At 41.1% G+C, this 25,250-nt stretch overlaps 1 protein-coding gene across 1 annotated transcript in view; it reads left to right on the plus strand.

The window, feature by feature from the left end:
* LOC119893536 (A disintegrin and metalloproteinase with thrombospondin motifs 20-like) overlaps nucleotides 1-25,250 on the plus strand; it is a 94,902-nt gene that overhangs the window by 25,714 nt on the left and 43,938 nt on the right. The window contains 9 exon segments of the mRNA XM_038705754.1: nucleotides 1,263-1,409; nucleotides 4,470-4,611; nucleotides 5,150-5,254; nucleotides 15,170-15,315; nucleotides 15,608-15,789; nucleotides 16,631-16,767; nucleotides 17,127-17,244; nucleotides 20,945-21,008; nucleotides 21,010-21,038. Coding sequence (XP_038561682.1) covers nucleotides 1,263-1,409; nucleotides 4,470-4,611; nucleotides 5,150-5,254; nucleotides 15,170-15,315; nucleotides 15,608-15,789; nucleotides 16,631-16,767; nucleotides 17,127-17,244; nucleotides 20,945-21,008; nucleotides 21,010-21,038 — 1,070 coding nt within the window.

Consider the following 25,250-nt stretch of genomic DNA (forward strand, 5'->3'; position numbering starts at 1 on the left):
TATGTATTGACCCTCAGCCACAGTCCAGAGCTCAGCACTGGCCGACATTGAAAACATCAAGACATCATACAGCTGTATGGTTTTCTGTGTGTGTGTGTGTGTGTGTGTGTGTGTGTGCGCACGCATGTGTGCACGCACTACATGTATTTCTGGGTACATGCCAAACCGCAGCACAAAAACAGGACATCCATATTGGACTACATTATTTCGGACATGATCAAGAGCTTTATGAGACTGCAGACAGCTTGGATGAATTTATTAATTTGCAGACGCCATGAAATGTGTACTTCACTTTGTCCGTTTTCCTGTGAAGACCAGTGTTTGATTTATTATTATTACTGATGCTGAAAAAATTTGTCGATTTAATGGATCAACAGAAAATTTATTACCAACTATTTTGATAATCTTTTAAGCTTTTAAGTCATTTACTTACAAAAATACCAAACATTTACTGGTTCCAGCTTCACAAATGTGAGGATTTGTCACTGTTCTCTATTTTACATGCACTTTGTATGCACATTGAATGTCTTTTCAGTTTCACACTACTGGTCAAACAAGGGATTTGAAGATGTCACATTGTGCACTGGGAACTTGTGATGGGCATTTTTCACAATTTTGTGACACAAAAGACATCAAAAATCAAAATGGTCAGATGAAGAGATCATGAATATAATCATTACTCTGGTAAGAATAAATCTATACTCTTACATGTTAACACAGGAGCAACCTACACATGTGTGCTGATGTGCTTGCATGTTACTGCCCTTACCTTTTCCTCTGCATTAAGCCCTTTGAGAATGTGAGATGGTGACCTTTGACTTTTTCTCAGGGGTGAGCTGGAGGTGGTTCTCACTAGCATGTTGGCCATGGGAAGGGATAGATACAAATAGATAAAAAATTATGTTTTGCAGAAAATGTCACACCACCTACTGGCCATTTTGAAGTTTTATGGATGGGATTTAACTCTATAATCATATGGTACCTAATGCAAAGAGAGAGGTGTATGTAAAAAGAGACACAAACAAGAAACAGACTAGGTAGGAGAACGGTGCAGAGTGTGTGGTATTACTCATACTCTGGCTGGCTGCATCTGTGTGTGGTGGCGTGGGGGTGTTCCCCTGTCAAAAATGACTGAATGTAAATTTTGTGACATTTATCCTCCTTGCTACGACTGAGCCATTAAGCAGCTCATAATAACTTTGTGTGTGTTCCTTATATCCCTCTCTCCATCTCTAACCCACCCCACCCCCTCTTTGCACCAGGTTCAACATGCCTCATGATGACAATCCAAAGTGTCGGGAGGCAGGCATGAAGCACCAGTATCATGTCATGGCTCCCACGCTCAACTATGACACCAATCCCTGGTCGTGGTCCAAGTGCAGCCGCAAGTACATCACAGAGTTTCTAGAGTAGGTACCAGCTCTCCTTTCCAGTTTTAAACAGATTTATTATCACAACAAATCTCAAGAAAGAGACAATTATGCAATTTTTTCCCCCAATCTGATATTATCACATCCACATTTTAAGTGTGCCATTAACTTTTACTTGTTGTGACGTGGCCAGCTAAACAAACTGCTTCTACGTCTCTCACAGTGCTCTGTAGACAGGTCGGAGCAATGTAAACTGTGCGGAATTGTTATTGCCTGGTGTTGAAAGAGTATTTCCTGTTTGAATCTGGGGGTCTTCCTCGGCTGACCTGAGCAATGGATATTCTGCAACCCCTAAGCTGTCTCTCCACTCAGTCAGTCCTGCTCTCAAGATGCTGTGCAAACAGTAATCTTGTCACTAGCCTGCTTTCCACACCAAAACCTGTAACGTGGGGCAACGGCTCATTCGGCAACTCCTACCCGCACCGTGGTCCCTGATCCTGGTGAAAGGCTTCCCTTTAAGATGGGAAATGTCAGTTATAATTAGATCTTCCCTGGACATGACCCTTTAATCTTTGCCTCCTTTCCTCTGTTAATTGTAGAGGTCTTCACAAAGGACGGCCTTGTTGACCAGATGCATCTCGAGAGCTCAGTGTTAAGCGACGCCTTGTATGGAGTTTTAAGGTTGTGCCTCACATAGTTTCCAGCCAGCGATGACCACAACATGGAGTGATCGGAACGTCCAGCTAAAGATGAGGAGAATCTCCATGAATCTCTTTATTATTTGTCTTTTTGTGTTGGTTTTCTGTGAGTGCACAAAAACCATGGGGAGTTTGATGTAAATGGGGAGTTTGATGCATTTGGAGAAACTTTCGTTAACCATATGGTATATATAACAAACAACGCTGGTATGAAGAGAGTAAAGCAGCATTTCAGTGTGGGAGCCGCAGCGGTGGGAAAGGTCCTTGAGAATGAAGTCCAAGTGCTTTTGAAATTCGTCTCCAGCCAACAATGAGGAGCATTGATTCAATCTAGCACTTCTACAGTACCTCTTCTACTCACTCGGCTGATCTGGTCAAGTACGTCAGTGTTTTGACTGCCCGTTCTCCCTGAAGAGCAAATTCAATCTTCACCACTCTCGTACCTGTTTAAAAAACGAAAGGCCGCGCCACCTCTCAAACATCGCTCTTCAAAAGGAAAATGATTCCCCTCCTTCTCCCCCTTATCTCACTGCTGCGGTAATAATGTGCACTGAACTCCTGCACCTGAAAGCTGATGAAAAGCGCCCTGCTGTTGGGCAGTGTTATTATGTGTCAACCGCTACATAAAGCAACCATTCATTCCTTTTCTGGCACTGTGCCGTTTGATTTAAGCCTCAAAATCCAAATATAAAAGTAAAATGCTAATTTTTAACGGTTGCCACCCCCTAATTGTTGCGTTCACTGGGTGTTTAAACCACATTGTCGTTATTAGTGGGCAAGCCCTATCATTTACATTTATACACCTCATTATACACCGTATGTTGCTCTAAATTCAAGTAAACCTCTGTCATTATCTTGTTCTATATCTCCATATACAATAATCGGTACATGCTTTCAAAGACAAAACTCTGACATGACAGAAATGCTGCAGTTTACTTGGCACTGTTTGATCAAACGCTGTACAGTGATGCTCTGTGTTGTTCAACCCTCTACAAAGACCATCAATCTGACATATGAGTAGACTATTTGCTGAGGGAAACCCAGTATGGTGAACGTGGAAACTATTATTGTTTAGTCTCTTATGACAAGCACACAACAGTCAGCTAAGTCATCAGTTGTTGCAGTTGTAGAATCCCCTCTGGTGCCAGAGGAGGAATTGCCTCACTGTCTCAAATCCACACTGCTGATATTCTTTAAAAAATGTAAAAAAAAGTAGGCGTTGCATTTAAAAAAACGACCACACTGATCCCTGTACCCTCTGTCTGTCTGTCTTGGTCTTAAATAATAATCATTCCGTTAGGTTCCAGGACACTGATTTAGGTTCCAGGACACTGATTAGACAGATGACCAACTGCTGAAAGCCGCTGTAATATGGGACTGTTTGTATGATTCCTTGACAGGCTGCTCTATAGTTTTCACTCACAGTGTGTTCCACTGCTCCTTATGCAATCATTCCCCTGCCAACCAGCGCTGTTTGCTGCATTTTCTGACATTATGGAAATGAAAGGGGAAAGAAACAAAGTGACGGTAACTCAGGATAATCCTGTGTTATTATTGGCCTGTCACATCAGCTGGTGCTGTATGGAGCAGGTGTTTAAGCAGCTCAATTCCGGATTAAATTTGTCAGTGCGATGCAGACATGTTGTGTAATTACACATCTGTACATGTCTCGTCCGCCGGTTTCCTTTTTCAAAAGTAAACAAAAAAAAGAAGAGATCCTTTGAGGCTTGGCTTACTCTGCTAACATGTTTGACTTGTGCTTTTTCATAACCGTAAAGACTGATTTTATATGCAGGCTGTTGGTGCATACATTCAGTCCAGCTGGGCTTTTGTTGTCTCTGTTACCGTATCATGGCTCAGGGTGTGGCTGATATACAGCACAATCTGTCATTTTACTTTAATGCCAGTGTTGGCATTGATATATGTAACCTAATCGTGGTGCTTTATGATTCAAAATTCTCTTGTTTTCCTTCAGCACATTGCAATACACCTCAGATAAAAATGTGGTCAGGATGCAGATCCTTTTCAGGCCTGTATCAGAATGCTGTTTTATTCAGTCTGTGGCGCCTGACTCCAGTTTCATAATGACAGCATTTACTAACAGGCCATTGAGTGGAAGTGGTATCAGTCTCTTCGTTAGGTAACTTTACAGACCACCCACAGGGGAAAACACATCTAAGGATCACAGACAATGACATAGTAATGTTTACTTTACTTTTATGAAATATGATGATACATGTTGATCAGAAAATACTGGACTATCCTGAAAGTGTTCATAACATAAAGGTTTGTCTTGAGCATATGTCTGGTTGTGTACGCACTTGTATGGGTTTGTTCTTTTCTTTGCATTTACTGTACACACATTCTTACTCTATTTTTTTTCTCTATTTTTTTTTTGAAGCACTGGCTATGGGGAGTGCCTTCTTGATGAGCCTGTAGGCAGAACATATGAGCTGCCCACCCTCCTCCCTGGTCAAATCTACAATGCCAACCGGCAGTGTGAACTGATGTTTGGACCCGGTTCCCAAATTTGCCCATACATGGTAAGTTAGCTTGATATCAAAGCAAGCAAGCCAAACTGCACTGAAAAAGTGAAGAAATAAGACTTCAGGTGGAAACCTTAAACGTTTTAAGCAGATCAGATATTCATATAGGCCAACAGATATGAAACTGTGGTCAGTTAATTATGTGTAGTCATTATGATTCTTTAGTTTTTATATACAGTGGAATACATTTAATCTGTCACTTCCGATGCAGAATATATAACATGCATTTTACCAAAATATAAAGCCCCATTTCAGAATGCTCATCCACCAAGTAAAATATGATGCTGTGCCGCTTAAAATGCATCTTGCACATATCACACACTCATCCTCCCAAAAGAAGTAAGGAGATATGGGAGGAAATAGCTGTTAGATTGTGCTTCAGCTCTACAAGTTAAAATGTCATTAAATAAATTAAACATTTCTAGTCATAAGTGTATTTTGCATGTGCCTGAAAATTATCTATAATGTTCTCACATTTAGCTGTTTTACTGAGCCAAAATGATTAATTGCTAGTGCTCAATTTTTTCTGCCACAGAAACAGTGCAAGAGGCTGTGGTGTACAAGTGCAGAGGGGGACCATAAAGGATGTCGCACACAGCACATGCCACTGGCTGATGGGACTGACTGTGGACATGGAATGGTAAGTCAGTCCACGTGTGGATCTGTGTTGCTTTATGAAAAGAACATCAGAGTTGGCTTCTCTTTAATGAAAATGCATATACTTTTTAAGTTACTCACAGATGTTTTAGTAAGTAGTGTTACACTTTTTGAGCTACAGTCATAGGCTACAGTTCATGTTCAAGGCCTGTCGATTTAGGGTGTATACGTGTAGGTCGCAATACAGCCGCAGTCAAGTTGTTGGAATCAGTATTGTAGCGCTGTGTAACAACACCTATGATGAATGAGGATGTGAATTTTATTGAATGATATACAGTTGATTCCTTTTGCGAGGTGAAAAGTGCAACAGAAAGAGACAAACCTTCTGTATATTATATTATGTTTAGGTCAGTCACTGTATTGTTAGTTAATCAGTCACTTTATTGTACAACGTACAGAATTCCTTAACTCTACTGTCTCCTGAAATCATACCAAAATGTTTTCTTCACTGCGTGTGGTGGGATAAAATGCATCTGTATCTCACAAGAAATGCCTTATCCTCTTTTTATGGGGTAGTTTGCCAATGCATTGTTGTTAAAGCTGGCCTCATTGCATTTTAGACAAAATACATTACTGACACCAAGCCAAAACTCCCATGCAGTGCCGCTTTCAATCCTGAATCATTTCCCTTCTAGTTCACTTCCTCTACCAAGGAAAAGGAATAATTTATCATCCATTACTGTCCTGCCTGCTTTCTGGTTACACAAACCCATGTAAATGTGGTCAGGTGATGGCCCTAGTAGAAACTTGAAGCTTTACCCTCAGTGTTGTTACGGGGCCCCAACCCCCATTAGCCTTCATGTTCTCCTCACTCTGGGATGCTATGCTAATTAGGGCTGAGACGGCAGGTCAGTCACTGAGGATACATGGAAAGGAGGGCTGCAGGGGAGGGGGGCAGAAAGAGAAAGAAAGAATAAGGAAAGAAAAGAGACAGAGTGGGGCGAAAAAGAGGGAGAGAGAGTCTTGAGAGGGAAAGGTGAAGACGTGGGCCCTTTGAAAGAGGATGCTGCCCGCCGTTCACAGTTGAGTCACCTTGTTGTGAACCCATGACCCTAAAACCTCTTTAAAAGGCGGGTGAGTGGGTCAGTGGTCAGGCCGTAACAGAGCCCAGGCTGAGGCCAGCCAGTGCTTTCACAAAAGATCTCACATCAGTGATTCTGCAGACCAGGAGGCGGGAGGAGAACAGGGAAAGAGAGTGAGGAGGAGGTGAGGGGGGGATGAGGATGTGGTCGGCTGGTGTTTAGCATTCGTAACACGCATGGGAGGGAGAAAGAGAGGGAGAGAGAGAAGGAGGGTTCTCTTCACTCCTTAACCTTCTGCCCTCCAGGAGTCTTTTGCAGTGTGGGCCCATGTAAGTCTCATATCCCTTATATCCTTTCATTTGGCACCATCTCCCTCTTTGCCATGTTAGGTCGTGGATCAGCCCTGTCTAGCGAGGAGAGGTTAACAGGGAATAGCTAACATCTTAATCCAACTACAACAACCGGACTAAACAGTAATGGTCCTGGGATAGCAACTCCCATACTGCTCTCAGCCTGTATGTGGGAGAAACAGTTGAGGAGTCATGGTGTTAATCAAGTGGTTTGCTTTAATAAGCTACAAACCCTAAACCCAATTTGAGCTGACTTAGCTAGATGACAGTAGATGTCTGGTCTTCATTGAAACCCTATAAATGTAGCAATTTGCAGGTCCAAGATGCCTAGATATCAGGGTTAAAACCAGGTTAAATTAGTTTGAAAGGTGAACTTTTTTGAGACATGTAAGTTACATATAATCAATTGCAGTGAAGACCTACTTCACACTGAAATATAGTCAGATAAACGCTGCTAGCTGCTTTTGGTCACTGCATGTTGAGATGAAAAGTTAAGACAAATTCATCCTGAGGGGAACACGAATGTCTGTACCATTTTATGGAAATCCATCCAACAGTTGTCGAAAGATTTCACTAAAGAACCAAAGATCTTTATCTCATGGCGGTGCTAGATGAAAGATGAGGGGATCACCAAAGCCACTAGGATACATCCTCTGGGGACTATCAATGTCTGTACAAAAAATTTCATGTCGGTCCATCCAATAGTTGTTGAGATATTTCAGTTTTAACTAAAGTGGTGGACCAACTGACAGACCAACAGTGTCATTTGAGTTTGAGTAGAGGCACCACCTTTGTTTGTAGTGCAGAGGGCCCAGTTTCATCTTCATGCAGGGTGCTTTTTGAAGTAGCATGAGTTGAAAGGGGGGAGGGCTGTACCAACACTCACCTGCCCACACAAGAGCTCTTTTATGTGGTATTTTGGAATGTGTATTTGTGTGTGCACGAGTATGTTTGTGTTCATCCTTAGGCCAGCCTCAAAAGTCTGATAAGCTGCTAACCCAGGTGATTCTTTATGATTCTCTTGCATCAGTATTGTATTGTTCTATCTTTGTATCTCTTTTTGCCTCTCTTGCATCCGTCCACTGCGTGTCTCTCTTTTCCTAGACATCCTTAATGTATGCCATTTATCACACCTTCTCATCTCTTCCCCAGACTCATTTCTCATTCTTTCTACAAAGAAGTCATGAGGATCAGGTCTAAAGCTTTACAGGGTCTTAGGTCGAGCTGGGAGGTGGGGGAGGACTGGAGGATTACAGCTATGGCCTCAATGGGGGTAGACTATCAGCAGGCATTGTCTTAGCAACCATAGCTCCCCTTTGAACATCTCTTTTGTAGCCTATCATTAGACCAAATCCTGCTATGTCATTCTATACGATTACACAGGAAATGTCATCTCTCGTGAAAACTAGATTTTCTGAGTGGCTAGCTGTCACTGCTTGTGCCTGTGTTGTCTGGGGAGAGTTTTTGTTCTATCAGGTTACGAAACAGAGTAGTGACCGCATCGGGTAATTCAGGTCAGTGCCCAAAAAGTGGGAGGAACGTAAATACAGGGTAAAAAAAACGTTTGTTTGTATACAGCTTAGTTGAAATAGGGCAGTGGGCGCTACAGGGTTCATGGGTAGTTTTCTCCCCCTCTGTTCCCTTCTCCTCTGACTTTCTCTGTTTCTTCTCTTCTGTCTCTTTCCCTTCCCTCCTCCCTTGCTCCCTCTCTGTTATAACGGGCCCTCTTACAGGGAACCCGAGTGAGTAATGCGGTCACATGACCTCTTGGCGGCGCGTCTGTCATCTGGCTCAGTGGGCCATGCACTAACGAGGGCATCCCATCACTTGTTGTCTATAAATACTGCCACCACCCTCCCTCTTCTCCATCCACTAGTCTCTTGCTCTTTCTCCCTTTTCGGCCCCTCTCACTCTGCAAAAGGATCCTGCCTGTGTGTCTGTTTGTGTATGAGTTTTGATTGTGTGTGTGCATATATGCATGTGTGTTGTATTTATAGAATGATCTACATTTAATGTAAGTGTAAGCGTGTGTGTGTGTGTGTGTGTGTGTGTGTGTGTGTGTGTGTGTGTGTGTGATTAGGGGCCAGCCAGCATGGTCAATAAGCGACTATCAAGCCACAGCCAGGGGCCGCTTGGTCCTGTATGCACATCCCCACCGTTTGAAGATCCCTGCGCTGCCTCTCACCATGTCGTCGCTCAGTGGGTGGCAGAGGGAAAAAAAAGTGGTAACAGAGCTTGAATAAACTGTGGCGTTTTGTTGCTAAACTTCGTATTGTTCTCGTGTTTTTCTCATTTTATTGTCGACTGAAAGCTCCAAATTTTGGGGGGTTGAATTTCAAAATGAACAAAATACTTCAGTGTTTTTGAGTTCATTCAATACAATGACTACTTGCTGAGCTTTTCTTGAAGTTAGTGTAAAACCCAAAATGCTTTCCCAGCTACTCTTAATAGGGGCTTAATTGAGTGGTTAGTGTAAGTGAATAAATGGGAAGTTGTTTTTGATTTCCAGAACATTCCTCAGAAAAGAATGACGACCTGCTCTGGTTTCAGCCAATTAGACTGAGATAGTGAGGTCCTGAAAAGTGAAGCCAGGGCAGAATGGAGCCTGTTGGCGGAGGCGGTGAGTGTTGGCTGGAGCTTCCTGGCAGTCTGACAGACTTGTCGTACGATGCACGGACACAGGGTGGGTGGGTGTGTGTGTGTGTGTGTGTGTGTGTGTGTGCCTGTGCTTGTACTGGAGCTTGGGATTGTGAGACTGGTATCAGTGTCACTCTCAGCTAATCTCTGGATATTGCAGGATGTTGCCACTTTGATTTGCCATCAACACAGACATATCTGTGGATTTGGACTAACAGGGGGATTGTTGTTTTAGCATTCATGAAGTTTGCTGATGGAATTATTGTGTCCGGTAGCCAGTGAGTGGAGCTTTCATTGCTGGCTGTGTAGAAGGAAGAAGATGTACTGTATTTGCATGATTATAGTGTGGTGTGTTAAATGTGGCAAAAATGAATGCCCTAATACATAGTTATTAAAATCAGATGACTGTGTGAAGTGATATATTCATCGTAAATTGGCAAAAGGTGTAAATAATGACAAAATGACAGGAAGTCCACAAGAAGCTAAATAAAGAAAACTTCTGACATTATCAAATCTAACCATGGGTACAAATAAAGTAACCTGAACCTACCTTGTAAAGTTGTTAGCAAATAATTGCTTATTTACACATCTAGCAGCCGTAGAGCAAGATTAGCATTTATTTTGAATCTGACACTTGACAAATGTAACCCCAGTATTTCTAAGCTTATAGTGCTATTGTTCGGGTTTTAGGGACCACAGGTTTACTGTTTTTATTCACTCTCATTTCAAAACCTACTATGTACTACCAGCCCAGCATAAACATGTTTAGCGATTAGCAGGTGAACATAGGTGAGCATTTAGCAGAGCTAAAAGGAGAGTGAATATTAGACATACATTCATCAGGTGGAGATATACAAAACCCCAAATAAATGCCAATGTTGCTGTGTGTCTGCTTGTTGTGTAAAAAAGCCACGCTAACATGTCTTCATATCAACTTTATACGGTGACCTACTGTATGTCAAAGTGCTGTTTACAGGTTATTGTGCTGCCCCCAAGTGAACCAAAAAATCAATGCTGGTTTAAAAACAAAACAAATGAGCCAAAAGAGGCTAAAATCTCTAGAGAGCTGTTGAGTTGGATGATAACTCTGTGGGTTTATCACTACTAAGGGACACTTTTCACACTACACACAATCTTTTAGTCCATTGTTTTTACAAAACATATTGATTAAGGCAGGTTTTAGAAGACGTATGTCTTATCATCATCTCTGTACAAATGCTAAGTTGAAAAAAGTTGAGAAAGACCAACCGTAAAAGTGCATGTGCAATGAACATCTGATAGGGCCAAACTACTTATTCACTTTAATGACAACCTTTACGCTTCTTGGAAAGATGTGCAGGAAGGAGGGATCACAGAGAGTGGACAAACAGTATAGGAAACAGGTTGGTTGGGTTTAGTTGTATCTTGCTGTCTCTCTTGCTGTCTCTTGTTGCCCTTCCCCTGCTTCTCGTTATTTCTCTTCCTCCTGTCCTGTTTTTACGCCCTTTCAACACAAAGGAAAGAGGAAATATGGAACTAACAGGGTAAAAACGTAAAGTAAATCCAGTCTATAATAACAACTGTCATTTTATTTATTTACAGTCCTCTGCCACCCAAAGAGAGCTCTGACAAGAAGCCCTCACTAATGGATAGCCTCATTGTCTCTCTGACGGCTCTCATCTCAAAGTCAAATTATTAGACATGTAATGTTGAATGATGCCTTATTGAAAATAAACAGCAGTGGTCTGTGCCATTTTGACCAGTGACTCTAGATGTTTATTTGTTTTCGGATTGCAGTCTGTCTTAATTCATTGCATTGGAAAGGACTGAGGGCTCATAAGAGACAAAGACACAAACCCCCAACAGGCCAAGGCCAAAGTGAACTCTGAGCCGAGTGTGAGACATGTAAAAGACACCCCAACATGAAAGATGATGCCTTTTGGAAATGGCCGCGTTAAAATGAAAGAGCTGAGGGCTTTTTAAATCTCTGCCTTCTCATTCCTGCAGTGATGTATGGCTTGGGTTCAGAAATGAGGTGCTCTCTGCAGTTTCCTGGCAATTACAGGGCGCTAACTTCCAAACCAGCCAGCTGAGGAGCTCAGAGCAGATGCCTTAGATACTATTCCCACTGTGAGGTTATCATGCTGTTGGTGACTCTCTGTGGCTGTGTGGCTGAGTTGGTTAAACTTTTTTTTGTTTTTGGTGTGTTATTTGGGAGCATAGATGTAAAGGTATTGTGTGTGTCTCCCTGTGTATACATTATTGGCAAAATGCATGGATGTGATATATGTGTATGCACATATGCACATGTCTTGGGATGAGTTGGTGAGTCAGCGTGTGTCTTTGTGAAATTCCTAATTTGAAACACATGTTAGTCACAGCTGGACAGGTTTCTCAGTTTCTCTCACAAGACCTTCAAATGTCTCACCACATTCCCAATTGAGGGCAAATTTTGAAATACTTTCTAGGAAAGGGTCTGCCAGTGTCCTTAATGCTTGTTGAGCTTTGCCAAGCACTGCCTTTCACCTATGCGTTTTCCAAGGGTGTGTGTTTGTGCACTTCGGAAAGAGAGGCTAATTAGAATTGAGCGTGGCCCCCAGATGCCTCCAGACTCTGAGCAATCACTCTCACCACATATGTGCACACGCACACACACACACACACAGTCGTGTGCATGCTTGCATTTGCAGACGTATACACACATACATCATCTCGCACAGATGTATTTTCCCTTCCACTACCCCCTTTCCGTCTTTCTTCTTTTTACCCACATCACCTTTTCAAGCCAAACAAAACGGTTGTAAACACACAGTGGGGGGAGTGGAATGCCTCAGAGGCTTACACAAGCTTTGGTCCTCCTGACAGACAGTCCGCCTTGTATTTGACAGTTCCTTGGGTCCTGCTGCCTGGTTGCACTGTGGTGATCCCTGCATTGCCCTTGCAGTTTCTCATAAGGGGATAAGGGGGATGGGTGTTTGTGGAGAGGAGGTATAGAAGGGATGCTCACGTCCGGGTTAGGGGTCTCTCAGCCTAGGTGGGGGAAGGGGATGTGAGGGAAGGGAAACTATTTGTTGTGACAAAGGAAAACTCTTAAAAAAATATCTTTGACAATTCCATGAACTCCAATTGTTTAGCTCTTGTTATTCTTAAAGACGTTGCTCAACCAACAAATACCAGCACCTGTTTGCCTTTTTGTAGTGTGGAAACCAATTCCACTCGTGGATGTTTTATCACATTCCTTTCAGTGCATTTTATTTTAATTGTTCTCTAAATCTGTTGTTTGTGCTCCAACAACATTATCAGTGCCTTCAGTTTACATTACAGTGGAGTCAGACAGGAAGAAGGCCCTGGTCATTACTCAAACCAGGTCTGGATTATAGAAATGTTTGTGGCTTGTTTAGTCCATACCCTGCAGCTGTTAACACCTGTATGTCATTGTGCACAGACTTTACACTCCATCATTAAACCCGCAAGTGCGTAAAACACACATGCAAACTAGGCCAGGAGAGTAGAGGCAGCAGTGCCAAATTCTCTGTATGTTTACATGTGTTTGTATGTATGACTTTTCACTTTTGTAGGTGTTCCCCTAAGGTGAATTTTAAAGCAGAAACTGGCCAGAATAGCCGGTATCCAGGGGATGACTTTTTGATTGATATCCTCCCTGGTTTATAAGCGTGATTATGAAAATCCACTGAAGCGGATCTCACATGGTTCTATTCTCACTTTTTAAAAGTATTCAGAACAGGCGGTCTTAGTTTATTATCAGGAGTAGGGGATTTAATGTCTTTTAGTGGAATGGGCATGTGGCCAGTTGAAATGATAGTAGTTGCACTTCTAATCTGGAAATAGCTAGCAATGGAAGTAACAAATTGTGCATCAACCTCACAGACCAAACAGTTAAAAGTAACAAACTTAAGTGTCTGCAAAGAGCATCCTTCTTTTCACGTTACAGGTTAAAAGCTGTGTACCCGAGTAGTTAAACAGCTAAACAAGAGAAGAGAGTTTCTGATGTCAAGCCAGTAATGAACTTTGTTCCTCTTGTTATCACAGCTCTAGAGTTTCCTTATCATGGTGCCACTGCTCCCCGTGCTTGTGTGCCTGGACGGCAGGCTACGTACCCAGACAGACGCCGTCTTGTCCTGCATTCTTTCAGTGAACAGGACCCTTCGATATCTTAGTCACTGAGAAGGGGATTTGGTTGCATACAAAGGGAAATAGGCCTGCCGTGCTATGCTTATGAAAGCAAAGTTAGCACTTCTTGGCAAAGGTTGGTTAGTGGGCACATACTGATACCAGGCGCCTTATTTTCCACGTCAAAGTGGATCTACTGTATGAAAGATCTGTATTATGTAATGTATGTGTGTGTGTGTGTGTGTGTGTGTGTATATATATATATATATATATATTTACAACCCAAGCTAAAAATGATAAACAATTGTACTTTTTTTCCTACATTTTCTCCATTGTCTGTGCCATTGCCAATGGTTTTCCTTTCACTGTGTTTTTGTAGCTAATTTAATGTTGTGTTTAATAATGCCATTTCTATTGATGAGTTGCATCCGACAGTCAGAAATGTACCCTTTATGGAAAACAGGAAGACCAAAACTGTGATGTTGTGCAAAGCGGCTGTGAAACAGTAATGTTTTAATGTTGCGAGTCTCGAACTGCCATTGTTTGCATTAAATGGTCTATCTTTGTGATAAGGACAGAGCACGAACTGAACTGTTATACATATATATTTTATTGTGTATAAATTACCTTTTTTACCTATGTATTTTAATCTATGTGAAGTGTCTTTTAGTACCGCAGTGTTTCCTCTATATGCATTCAGCAGCGGCGGAATCACGACCGCCACTACTAAAATTTCCCACGATCATTAAACTATGCGCTACAAATGTTTTCACTCGCGGCAGCACTCAATGCTCGGCTCGCTTCCTCTCCTCGTTCTATGCAGAACATAAGTGACAGATGGTTTTATAAGAGCAGAATCGGGAGGTGCTAGCGAGTGTTTGATTGTCCGAGCGGCAGAAAGTGACGGTGAACGCGAGCGGAGGAAAATATTTTGGCAGTAAATGTACGGTGTCTGTAACAGTGTGTTAGCTTCTCAAGACCAAGAAAAGTCTGTTGTTTTCCACTTGCTGGAAAAGTGAAGCCGGTTAGCGCTAACTTAGCTAACATCTCCCCTCCTCTTCAGACTGCGCAGCTGAGCAGGAAAGCTTCAACAGCAGCTACAAACATTCATCTAAAGCTCACATTAAACTGGGGAAATACTACAGTTTTAAGCTATTCTAAGGTGCATCGCATGCTCATGGACACAAGAGCAACGTTGTAGAGACATGTTGTGGTGGGGTTTTATATTCAGACAAAAATTTTGCTTCACCTCCGCTGCTACAACTCCATCCTGGGGGAAACACTGTACCGTTATTATTATTATTATTATGCATAAGGAACAGTTAGGCAGCCAGGTTTGGGTGACAGAAGCACTACAGTAACATAGCAGCTAGGACAAACTGACAAAGGAATAAAGGATCTGGACTGGTATACGTAGTGGTTGACACGAAAACGTGCATGTGGTGGACAGGTAGGGAATGGCCACAAAATGGAGTGAAAGTACAGAGTATCTGGTGGATGGATGGAAAATGACAATGTAGCTGGGCTTGGGGAATAGGGAATGTGACTAGAGTGAGGGACTGGGAGACAGAGTGTGACAGCGAGTTCGATGCCATTGCCTTTAGTGAGGGTAAACAATAGCTGAATTACGATTTATTTTAAGAAATACCTTGTAAACGATGAAGATGGTAAAAAAGAACACTACTCCAAGCTCCAACACTACTGGTTCTGCAATGTAAGAGTTGCAGTCATTGTGTTTTAACAGGATCTATATGTGTGTTTGTGTCTATTCACACGCAGTACTGCAGACACGGGATGTGTGTAAACAAGGAGTTGGACCTGCAACCTGTTCACGGGGAGTGGGGACCCTGGGGGCCCTACAGTGTTTGCTCCAGGTCCTGTGGTGGAGGAACCCGGAGCACCAGCAGAGACTGCAACAAGCCTGAGTAAGAAATAATCTGACAGTTATGACAGTCAAAGCCATTACATACTATAAATATGTGTAAGACTGAACCAATAAGAAAAGTAGTTTAAAAGAGAGCAGTCATGCCTGAAAAAGAGTTGTATACAAGCTAAAGTGAGAAACAAACCTGCATGTCAGATTCAGTAGGTCTCAGCCTAATTTTAAGCAGTCCTGTTTCCTTTGTGTGGATTGAAATGTAAACTGCTTTATGTGTGTCACAAAGCACCAGTCAAATAAGTGTAGTGCTCCTTATCATCCGTCTTGATTTACTCTAGACCCAGAAATGGCGGGAAGTTCTGTGTGGGTCGCAGGATGAAGTTTCGCTCTTGCAACACTGAGCCATGCCCACGAGGATGGAGAGATTTCCGTGAAGAGCAGTGCTCTCAGTTTGATGGCAAGCACTTCAACATCAATGGTCTACCTCCCACCGTCCGCTGGATCCCCAAGTACAGTGGCAGTGAGTATGCCAATGTAATCCTAAAGCATGTAATTTAAATATCTTGTGGTAACTTCAGCTGCAACATCAAAGATGGATACTATTTACATCCAGCTATATAATGTAGTCTGAAGCCAGTGATACATTATTGCATAGCTTGGTGCATTTAACTTAAATACTGCATGTCTCCAGTTTTTGTCTGAACCTAGTTAGTCACTATGTGAATGATAACTTGGGCTTGTGTAAACTTCTCAAGCAAGTCCACATTGTGTGTAGGAGGGATGTGGAGGCCAAGACATGCAACTCTGTGATCTCTATGTGTCTACTGCATTTGTATCTAACGCACTGCATGATAAAAGCTGCCTGGCGTAAACCTTTCGTTGACATAAAGCAACAGCAGCATTATAGCACACAGCCCTTCCATATGAACCACCTGGCAGCTTTCTCTCTTGCAGCCGCATCTCATTCCTTGCCAAGATGGACTGCCCAGCTACATGAGATTACCATCTGGCGAAGACCACCATGTCTAAGTTACTGCAAGTGATTCATTCATTTAATTGATGCTGTACAAGCAAACAGGCCAAGCCCCGGAGCCAGCACGCTGTCAGACACAAAGTGATTTTCCCAAACAACTGATAAAAATTTGGCAGTTTCAGCGAGAGTCTGCTGAACTTTTCAAAAAATGTAACTGGGTATGAAATTAAAAATGTGAAGTGTTAATGTTTTGTTTTATTTCATCAGGATGGGCAAGTCACTTCTAGGCCTTTTCTGTTATTGTCCAGGATTTTTATTTTATTAGTCTCATTAAATTAATGACCTATAGTTCAACTTTTTCCATTATTTGTTTTCTTTCTCCATCCAGTACTCATGAAGGATCGCTGTAAGCTCTTCTGCCGGGCAGCTGGTACTACGGTGTACTATCAGCTGAAGGATCGCGTCATCGACGGCACGCCATGTGGGATGGATACTTTCGACATCTGTGTTCAAGGCCTCTGCAGGGTATATCTGTCTGTTAATAATAATGAGCTTATGCATACTCACACACACACACATGCACGCGCGCACACACACACACACACACACACACACACACACACACACATACACACACACACATCAAAGTCAATTTAACTTATTCTCATGATGATTTATCTGTGCCAAAGTTACATTTTGGCTTTTGCAGAAAAACAAACTTAACACGCTCAGCCTACTCATACTTTTACATGATTCACGTTTTGTAATTACTGGAAAGCAAATGTGTAGTTCAAAACATTCAAACTAATAATTTTAAGTACAGCATAATATTACATCGCTCTAAATCACAACATTCTATCTTCTCTTAATCTGTGCCTCCTCAGCAAGCAGGCTGTGACCATGTTCTTAACTCGAAGGCCAGGAATGACAAGTGCGGAGTATGTGGCGGGGACAACTCGTCGTGTAAAACCCTGGCAGGGACCTTCAATGATGCTCAGTATGGTAAGTCCGGCTGCTTATATTACATGTAAGGTACACTAATAGCTGACTGTTAACAAAAAAGGTGTTGCTATTACACATACTGTGTGTCAGCAGCTCTTGCAGATGATCTATGTTATATCTGATATGCTGTAAGAATGGCTGCCACAACTGCTGTATGCTCATATTAGGTGCTGATGTCATGTCTGGTTATGTTTAAACATATTAAGCTTGATTTTCAGCAACAATGCGTGCTTCTGCCAAATTTGGATAAATGCAGAACACCAGTCTTCTCTAAAGCTTCAGAAACTGATTTACACAGAGATCTCACTCTTTCAGGTCTTTCGATTGCAAACACAAACCTGACATCACCCCTTTGAACTGTCCTCCTTAATGCGGCGCTTCACCGTGGGCCAACTGCTGATTGCATCCAATTCTTTTTAGGTCTGGGCAGCAAAACGGCAGAGACATTAGCATAAAAGCTCTGGGTGTGGCCTCTGTCATGTTTACTTCGCATTAGTTTGGCGCTGAACTTTAGCATCTCTATCCATCTGCTTTCTCTCTGTACTCTGTTGGCTGGGGGTAGAGGGTTTTAGGACTGGATTGAACCAATCCAGGCACTGTGCTCAGCCCTGGAAATTTGGCTTGACCTTAACAAAGAGAACATGAGTGGGAGTGCAGCCCAGGCAGGAAATCTCTCTGCTCCTGAGTCTAGGCTTGTCTTTCTGTCTTTCACCCTTTTGTCCTTTCCTGTTTGATGTCTCTCTATTTCTTATTTGCTACTGTTGTCTCTTTCCTTTGCTTTCTCTGTGGCAATCTTTGTCTTTCTTCACCTTTTTTTTGTCTTTTGGGGAAGGTCCAAATTAAGTTACATCTTCATAAGCAAGGAAAAACAAATTGCGAGGCAAGATGTGAGATGAATTGGCGCATCAATTTATTTTTTTATAGTTTAATTCTGCAGATGTGTAAGACCTGACTGTTGCTGTGTATTTTTTAAATTTTCCAGTATTACAACAGATAGAAACTTGACACTTGGATGTTTTTGCTGGTCTCGATCCAAGTCTTTAGATTGTAAAGTTTAAAGTAAGTTAAGTGTAACCCATCAAACAAATGTTGAAATTATTACCAAGCACTTGGATTTGTAAACGTTGGGGCCAGATGGTGGTGCATAAATGAAAGAAATCCTTGGTATTACAATTCATTGTTCAGAAAAAATCTCCCCTTACTCACGCGGCTCCGTTACTCCGACTCTCCGACAGTTCAAAAGAATCCCCAGGCTGGTAGATGATGCAGAAGAATGATGAGGTGCAGTAAGTAGATGTCTGTGCGGCGATGCAATGCATGGGTGGGGTCCCTCAGCAGGCTAGCTCCCACGGTTCCACGTTCTCTTGAGTCCCTCAGGAAAAACGGCGCTCGGGAAAAACGGCTGACCGAGCTACACTTATCACTTTCACTGAAAAAAAACAAACGACTGAGCCCGCAACAACGCAGAAATTAACTGCAAGGTAATATTTGTGGCCACACATGTGCTTAAGTCTACAAATATTTATTCTCTCCGAGTTCAACTTAAAGTTTTCCACAAATCGATACACAACCGTTTTCCCCACATTGGCTAAGTTATCATGACACTGGCAATCACAAAGAGCAAAGTTTTTCCCATTAGGATCTCACGTGTAAAGAAACAGTCTTTTAACCATGTTGACTTAAAACAGTCAGGTCTAATGCCTAATTCAGACTACACTATATATGAAAGTGTAATGAGACCTTTGGCCTCTACAATTGCTTGTTTTATTTCATTTAGTGTGTCATAGTGAAAGTTAACTGACGCAGCATCTGGGCTCTCCCAATGTCTCAAAAAAAAGTTAGAATGTATGGTTCCAAGTTCACATTCAATCATAAACTTGTGATTGCATATATCAACATTTGTTTTTAGTGTCTGGTCCGCCACCAGACTTTGGCAAAGTCACAGAAAGAATTTATGATTCTATGACAATGAGCTCAGTGATTTCAAGAAGACAAAAATATTGTATTATCATCGCATCTTGACACTAGTCTCAAGAATACCATTCTGAATAAAGATAGAAAGTTAACTTTTCAATTAAACTGCTTTACAAGACCCAAGACATTGTACCTGAGATTTATGAGTATACTTGATACTGGCTTAGTTTTTCTATGTTTTCTGGTTTCTTGGAGGTTAAATGCCAGAATGGAAAAAATAATCCAATCTCAGTAACAACAAAAGAAATGTTTGTCATCAGCTCAGTCAGTATCCTCATCCATCAGGGTGAACTTGTGACACCCTCTAATTTTCCTCTGCAGGCTATTAATACATCGTCTTCTTTCTTACTAGTGGCTGAGAGAAGCATGTTTGAGGTAAACTCTAGCGTTCCCTAAGTGCAGCATGGTTGTGTTTTTTTTCCGCTAGGGTGGTGTATTTACTGTTCATCCCTGTGTCACTTTGTGGTGGCGGATGATTGTGTGTGTGGTCAGTTGCTAAGCTGGGGGATCTCCGTGGCCTCAGATGGCTTGTGATACCATGTTTCCTCAGAGGGGGGCCACGTTGGTGTTTTCTGAAGTTCATATGTCCTGTCTTTTTATGAGCTTATCCTGTCCCCAGTGTTTAGGGAGGGAATTTGACATTACACAGTGAACTCCAAGGGAGACTGTATAACTATATATTGTTTTTTGTGTTGTGGTGACAATATTTGGGTTTTATTGTGAAGGATTTTTTAAAAGTAAGTTTCTATATATCTTCTAATAGTGGTGCTTATGAAAGTAAAGTAGCTTCCTGTGCAGTGTGTGGCGTCAAGTGAAAACATTTTTCAATCATGATGACTTTATAGCTTATGATGATGTTCTACATGGCTGATGAGAGTAAGATATGTAAACCAAGTGCTGCCCCCGAGTGGCTCAAGGTGTCAGGCTAACCATCAGATAACACCACACCTCTTCAGTTTAGTTCTGTTCAGGGTTTTTTTAAGGCAGCATTAAGTAGTTGAAAGGCACCTGACCAAAAGGGTTCAAATTCTCAAGCTGAAATGCTGACCTGAAAATATTGTGAATATTGGCAAGTCTTCTACAGTATGGAACAGCCACATTTAGCCTTTATTACATGATTTTACTCTGTAATCCTTAATTGTTGCTATAAACAATAATATGTCGTTGAATGCTGTCCAAACACGAGCAGCTGTACAAAAGCCTTGCCTAGAGAAAGTACAGTTTTTTTCTTTATATTTTGCTTATTTCATACCGTGCTCCCTATTCAGTCTCCATCCCTACATTTGTTGTTGCATCTTGGCTTTGACATGCTCTGTCTCCCTCATGCACACTTGTTTTATGTGTTAGTTTATCATGGGACAACAGGGCTGGTGTTGTAATTACAGGCCAAAAGTAGGTCCAGGGAATAATTACATATCATTTCACGGTCGGGCCTCTGAGACTAAAACAAGGCCTCCTGCAGGTTATTTGAGTGGACTAGACCTTTTTCTTGTATTTTTTCAAGTGTAACATTCAAATCCCTGGTGGTTAGAAGCGGACTTCCCTGACTGGGGTTGGGTGTAGCATAGTGAAGCTATTATGAAAATCAAGGTGGGACCGCTCATTGCTGTTATATGGCTGCTTTGCTCCCTTTAGAGACTTATTTCAAAATTGTGTAACTTTCTGTGCTCTCTGTCTCACTCTCTTGTTCTGTCTGTCTGTCTCTCCTTCTTTTCTTCTGCTTCAGGTTACAACACAGTGGTGAGGATCCCAGCCGGAGCCACCAACATTGATATCAAACAGGTCAGCTACTGGAAAGCCAGAAGACGACAGCTACCTCGGTGAGTGTGTGTGTGTGTGTGTGTCAGTGCCACAATGTGGTTTTAAACAACACTTTATTAAATTGTGTTTTTTCTTGGGAGAATCAACCAAAAATGGAAGCAGTGCAGCCTAAAAAGATGTGTATATATTACATCCTTTCAGTTCTCGTCTCATAAATACCATTATCCCCTAACCATAAACCACCTAGACTTGGTGAGCCAGAGCTGTAAAGGCAAGCTTTTAGTGAATGAGGGCAAGGAGACATGGGCAAAACTGTTGTCTAACCATTTATATGAAGGAAAGGAAACTGTCATTTATACTAAGTGTATATGGAGAAAACATGAAGGGGCGTTGGTCCATCTGGTCATGGCAAAGAGGGTTGGTTGGGAAAGCAAATGGAGTGTCAGTCCCTGAGAAAGATAAATGAGGCAGCAATAGGTGCTAATTAGAGGCATGTGGAGCCCAGGCCGCATGAAAGTAGATATAGGGGTATAGGGTTAGATGGACCCACCAGGCTCTGTGTGTGTGTGTGTGTGTGTGTGTGTGTGTGTGAGAGAGAGAGCAAGACAACAGAGTTTTGCCTATGTTGTAAGGACGGGGTGCCTATTTTCAGATGGTTCAAGTCAGGTTCAAGATGTTTTAAGTCAAATTGTCAGAGAACACATCTGGCAGGGATTTGTTGCCATGCTGAGGTGAAAAGCTTGACTCCCGCTGTTGCTGAGTGCATCAACTGCACATTGAGTGAGTGGTGTCTGTATTAAACGTGGTTAGTATTTGCTACACCCTGTCAATTTTGCCACTCCGGCTGGTACTGTATGTAGAAAAATGGCATGACATATAAAGGAGACATGCATTTGAAGTTGTGGCTCCTCAACTTTAAAACTTTCTCCGTCGGACTTGGACACCTGTTGACACAATTAGAAAGCAGCTTTTAGATTTGCTTAGTTTTATTTTATTTTTTTAATCTCTATTTTATATTACTTATGTATTGTGTCGCTATTTCATGTCTTTTCTGTTTTTCATTGCAAAACACTTTGTGAGGTCTGATGTAGAAAGGTGCCGTATGAATATATTTTACTCAATTTTACAATGCTATGGTGCAAAAGTGTGGGTCTTTTGGGTCCCACTTTGGGTCCAGTGCAAGTATTTGATGATCAAGGTAAGTTTTCGCTCAGTAGACCTTCCTCAAGGAAAATGGTTCACAAAGGGCAGTCCTTGAGCTTACAGTGACATCAAAGGAAGCCCAGCTGTGCTTCGTCTAGTACACACGAGAAATGCAGTTCACAACTGCTGTTCCCAAAGTTAATGTAAAACAACAACAACGAAAAAGTGACCGTAATGTGTTCACAGTACCTAAGCACTGTGTCATGAGTGTGGTGACCTCCTAAACAGCCTCCCCAGGCCATGACATTTCAGAGTGTGCTCTGATGCTATTGTTAATTTAGTAAATAAACAGAATTGCATTCTCATTTGAACACTGTTATGTGCATTATCTGTCCCTCTCTCTCTCTTTTTTAACTGATCCATCAAATTGAATAGAGCTCACGGTAGCTCAGCACCTTTTTAAGTTGATGTTGGTTTCTCCTTTTATTTTTGGTATTTAGAACAGCTTGTGTACCTGAAAACAATATTTGAGGTGTAAATTTTTCTGGAGAACAGGCTTCAGAAGAAGCATCTTCTGGTCAGCGTCATGCATAAGAAAACTTTAAGATGTGTGTAATTGTTAAGTGTGTGTGTGCACTTACCAACCTATCTAACAGTGGACCTCGACGTCGTTACACACCCACTAAGAGGGGACTAAAAAGTGAACGGGGACATTTTTTAGGTCCCCTGTTGGACATGCTTTAAATCATGCTAAAACATTCTAAAACCATCTGGTAAATTTTTTAAACTATTGTCAAGAGGGGACCTGCAGGTGTGTGAGTGTTTAAGTCCATACTCAGTGCCTCTAGTGGATCAAGCAAAGATTTTAACGACTCATTCACACACGTCGTTCTTAACACTCCCCTATAGAGTGAATGGCTTGCAGCCCCAGGGTCTATCAGACTGTAGAGGGGCTATTATACAAGCTACTCAGTAAAGAAAGCTGTCACTTGAAACACAATTTCTTAATTTTTTCTAACAAAATACAGGCTGAGTTTTAGTCGATGTCTTGTGTTTTAAGATCACATGTATTAAAATACAGGGCTACACTGAAGGCCTGGAGAATTTTAGATTCTAAATAAGGGAACAAAAATAGAAAAACAGCCAGGGTAGAATTATAAATAAAATGGACAGTATAAAGATACTTTTATGGTTTTAATTCATTAAAAAAATGAATGAATTAATAAAAAATTATTTGACATTTGTTATCTAGAGATTTTAACTTGTTCCAGTCGCAAAATACTAACCTGACCAGATTTCACAAGCACTGGACATCAATACTCCCCCCCCCCCCCCATTATATTTGTGTGCTTAGTCTACACTTAAAGATATGCATTTCATTTATTGATTTGAATTACAGAAAAAGGGACCACACTTGTACTGTGTGGAACGACAGGAGTCCACTGTTCGCTTGTAGATGATGACACAAGTTCCCTCTTAGATAGCATGGAGCGATAATCACACTCCAACTTGTGAAAATAATAAATAAGCAATTTAATCGTACTTTTGAGACAAAATAAACTAACTAATAGTCTCTTTATTTTCTATACATTCTTTTGAAACAAAATATAAAGGCTGAGTTTTAGTGGATGTCTTGTGTTTTAAGATCAACATGTATTAAAAAGGGCTACACTGAAGGCCAGGAGAGTAAATGAATTGTAGATTCTAAAAACCGAACAAAAATAGAAAAACAACCAGGGTAGAATTAGAAATAAAATGGTCAGTATAAAGATACTTTCTTTACGTTTTAATTAATTATAAAAAAAAATGTATTTTAATAAAAAAATATTTGACATTTGACATCTAGAGCTTTAAACTTGTTCTGTCCCAAATACTAACCTGGCCAGCTTTCACAAGCACTGGACATCAATAACAAATTTTTTTCATTATATTTGTGTGCTTAGTCTACACTTAAGATATCATTTCATTTATTGATTTGAATTACAGAAAAAGGGACCACACTTGTACTGTGTGGAACGACAGGAGTCCACTGTTCGCTTGTAGATGATGACACAAGTTCCCTCTTAGATAGCATGGAGCGAAATCACACTCCAACTTGTGTAAAATAATAAATAAGCAAATTTAATCATACTTTTGAGACAAAATAAACTAACTAAATAGTCTCTTTATTTTCTATACATTCTTTTAAAACAAAATATAAAGGCTGAGTTTTAGTGGATGTCTTGTGTTTTAAGATCAACATGTATAAAATAAAGGGCTACACTGAAGGCCTGGAGAGTAAAATGGATTTTAGATTCCAAAAAAAGGAACAAAAATAGAAAAACAACCAGAGTTGAATTATAATTAAATGATTAGAGGTAAGATACTTTCTATTCAGTTTAATTAATTGTTAAAAAGTATTTCACATCAGACTTTGACTACAGCTTTAAACTTGTTCAGTCCTAAAACACTAAACTGACCAGTTTTCACAACCCTGAATGTCAATACATTTGTCATCATATCTATGTGCTTAGTCTACACTTACAGAAATGCATTTTATTTATTGATTTGAATTACAGAAAAAGGGCCACACTTGTACTGTGTGGAACGACAGGAGTCCACTGTTCTCTTGTACATGATGACACAAGTTCCTCTTAGATAGCATGGAGCGATAATCACACTCCAACTTGTGAGAAAAAAATAAATAAGCAAATTAATCATACTTATGAGAAAACTAACTACAGAGTGTCTTTATTTGGTATAATCTGTTATTGTAAGAAAATATAAAGCCTGAGTTTTTATTGAAGTTATTTTCAACAAAATCAAAGGTTGAGTTTTAGTGAATTCCTAAATTGTTTCAAGCTTCAGACTACTAAATGATAGACTACCCAGTAGAGCAGAATGAGTATTTTAAAAGCACAAAAGTGAAGTAAAAACAATGAATCAAGGTCAGCTGGCAAGATCTCTTCATTTTTAATCAATGGATTTAATGCTGTTATTATCATGATACATGACCAGTGTTTGTATGTGTCCTAAATCTATTTTAGGAAGTTGTTGCTCGCAAACACATTGACAACAGACCTGTCTGTCAATTGAATAGTTTAGTTTCCTAAACACCGCTGCACAAATCTATCCACACAATGTTGTCA

Source organism: Micropterus salmoides, unplaced genomic scaffold, assembly GCF_014851395.1.
Source record: "Micropterus salmoides isolate LMB-PRFRI ecotype aquatic unplaced genomic scaffold, ASM1485139v1 Ms_hic_scaffold_8, whole genome shotgun sequence".
NCBI lineage: Eukaryota > Metazoa > Chordata > Actinopteri > Centrarchiformes > Centrarchidae > Micropterus > Micropterus salmoides.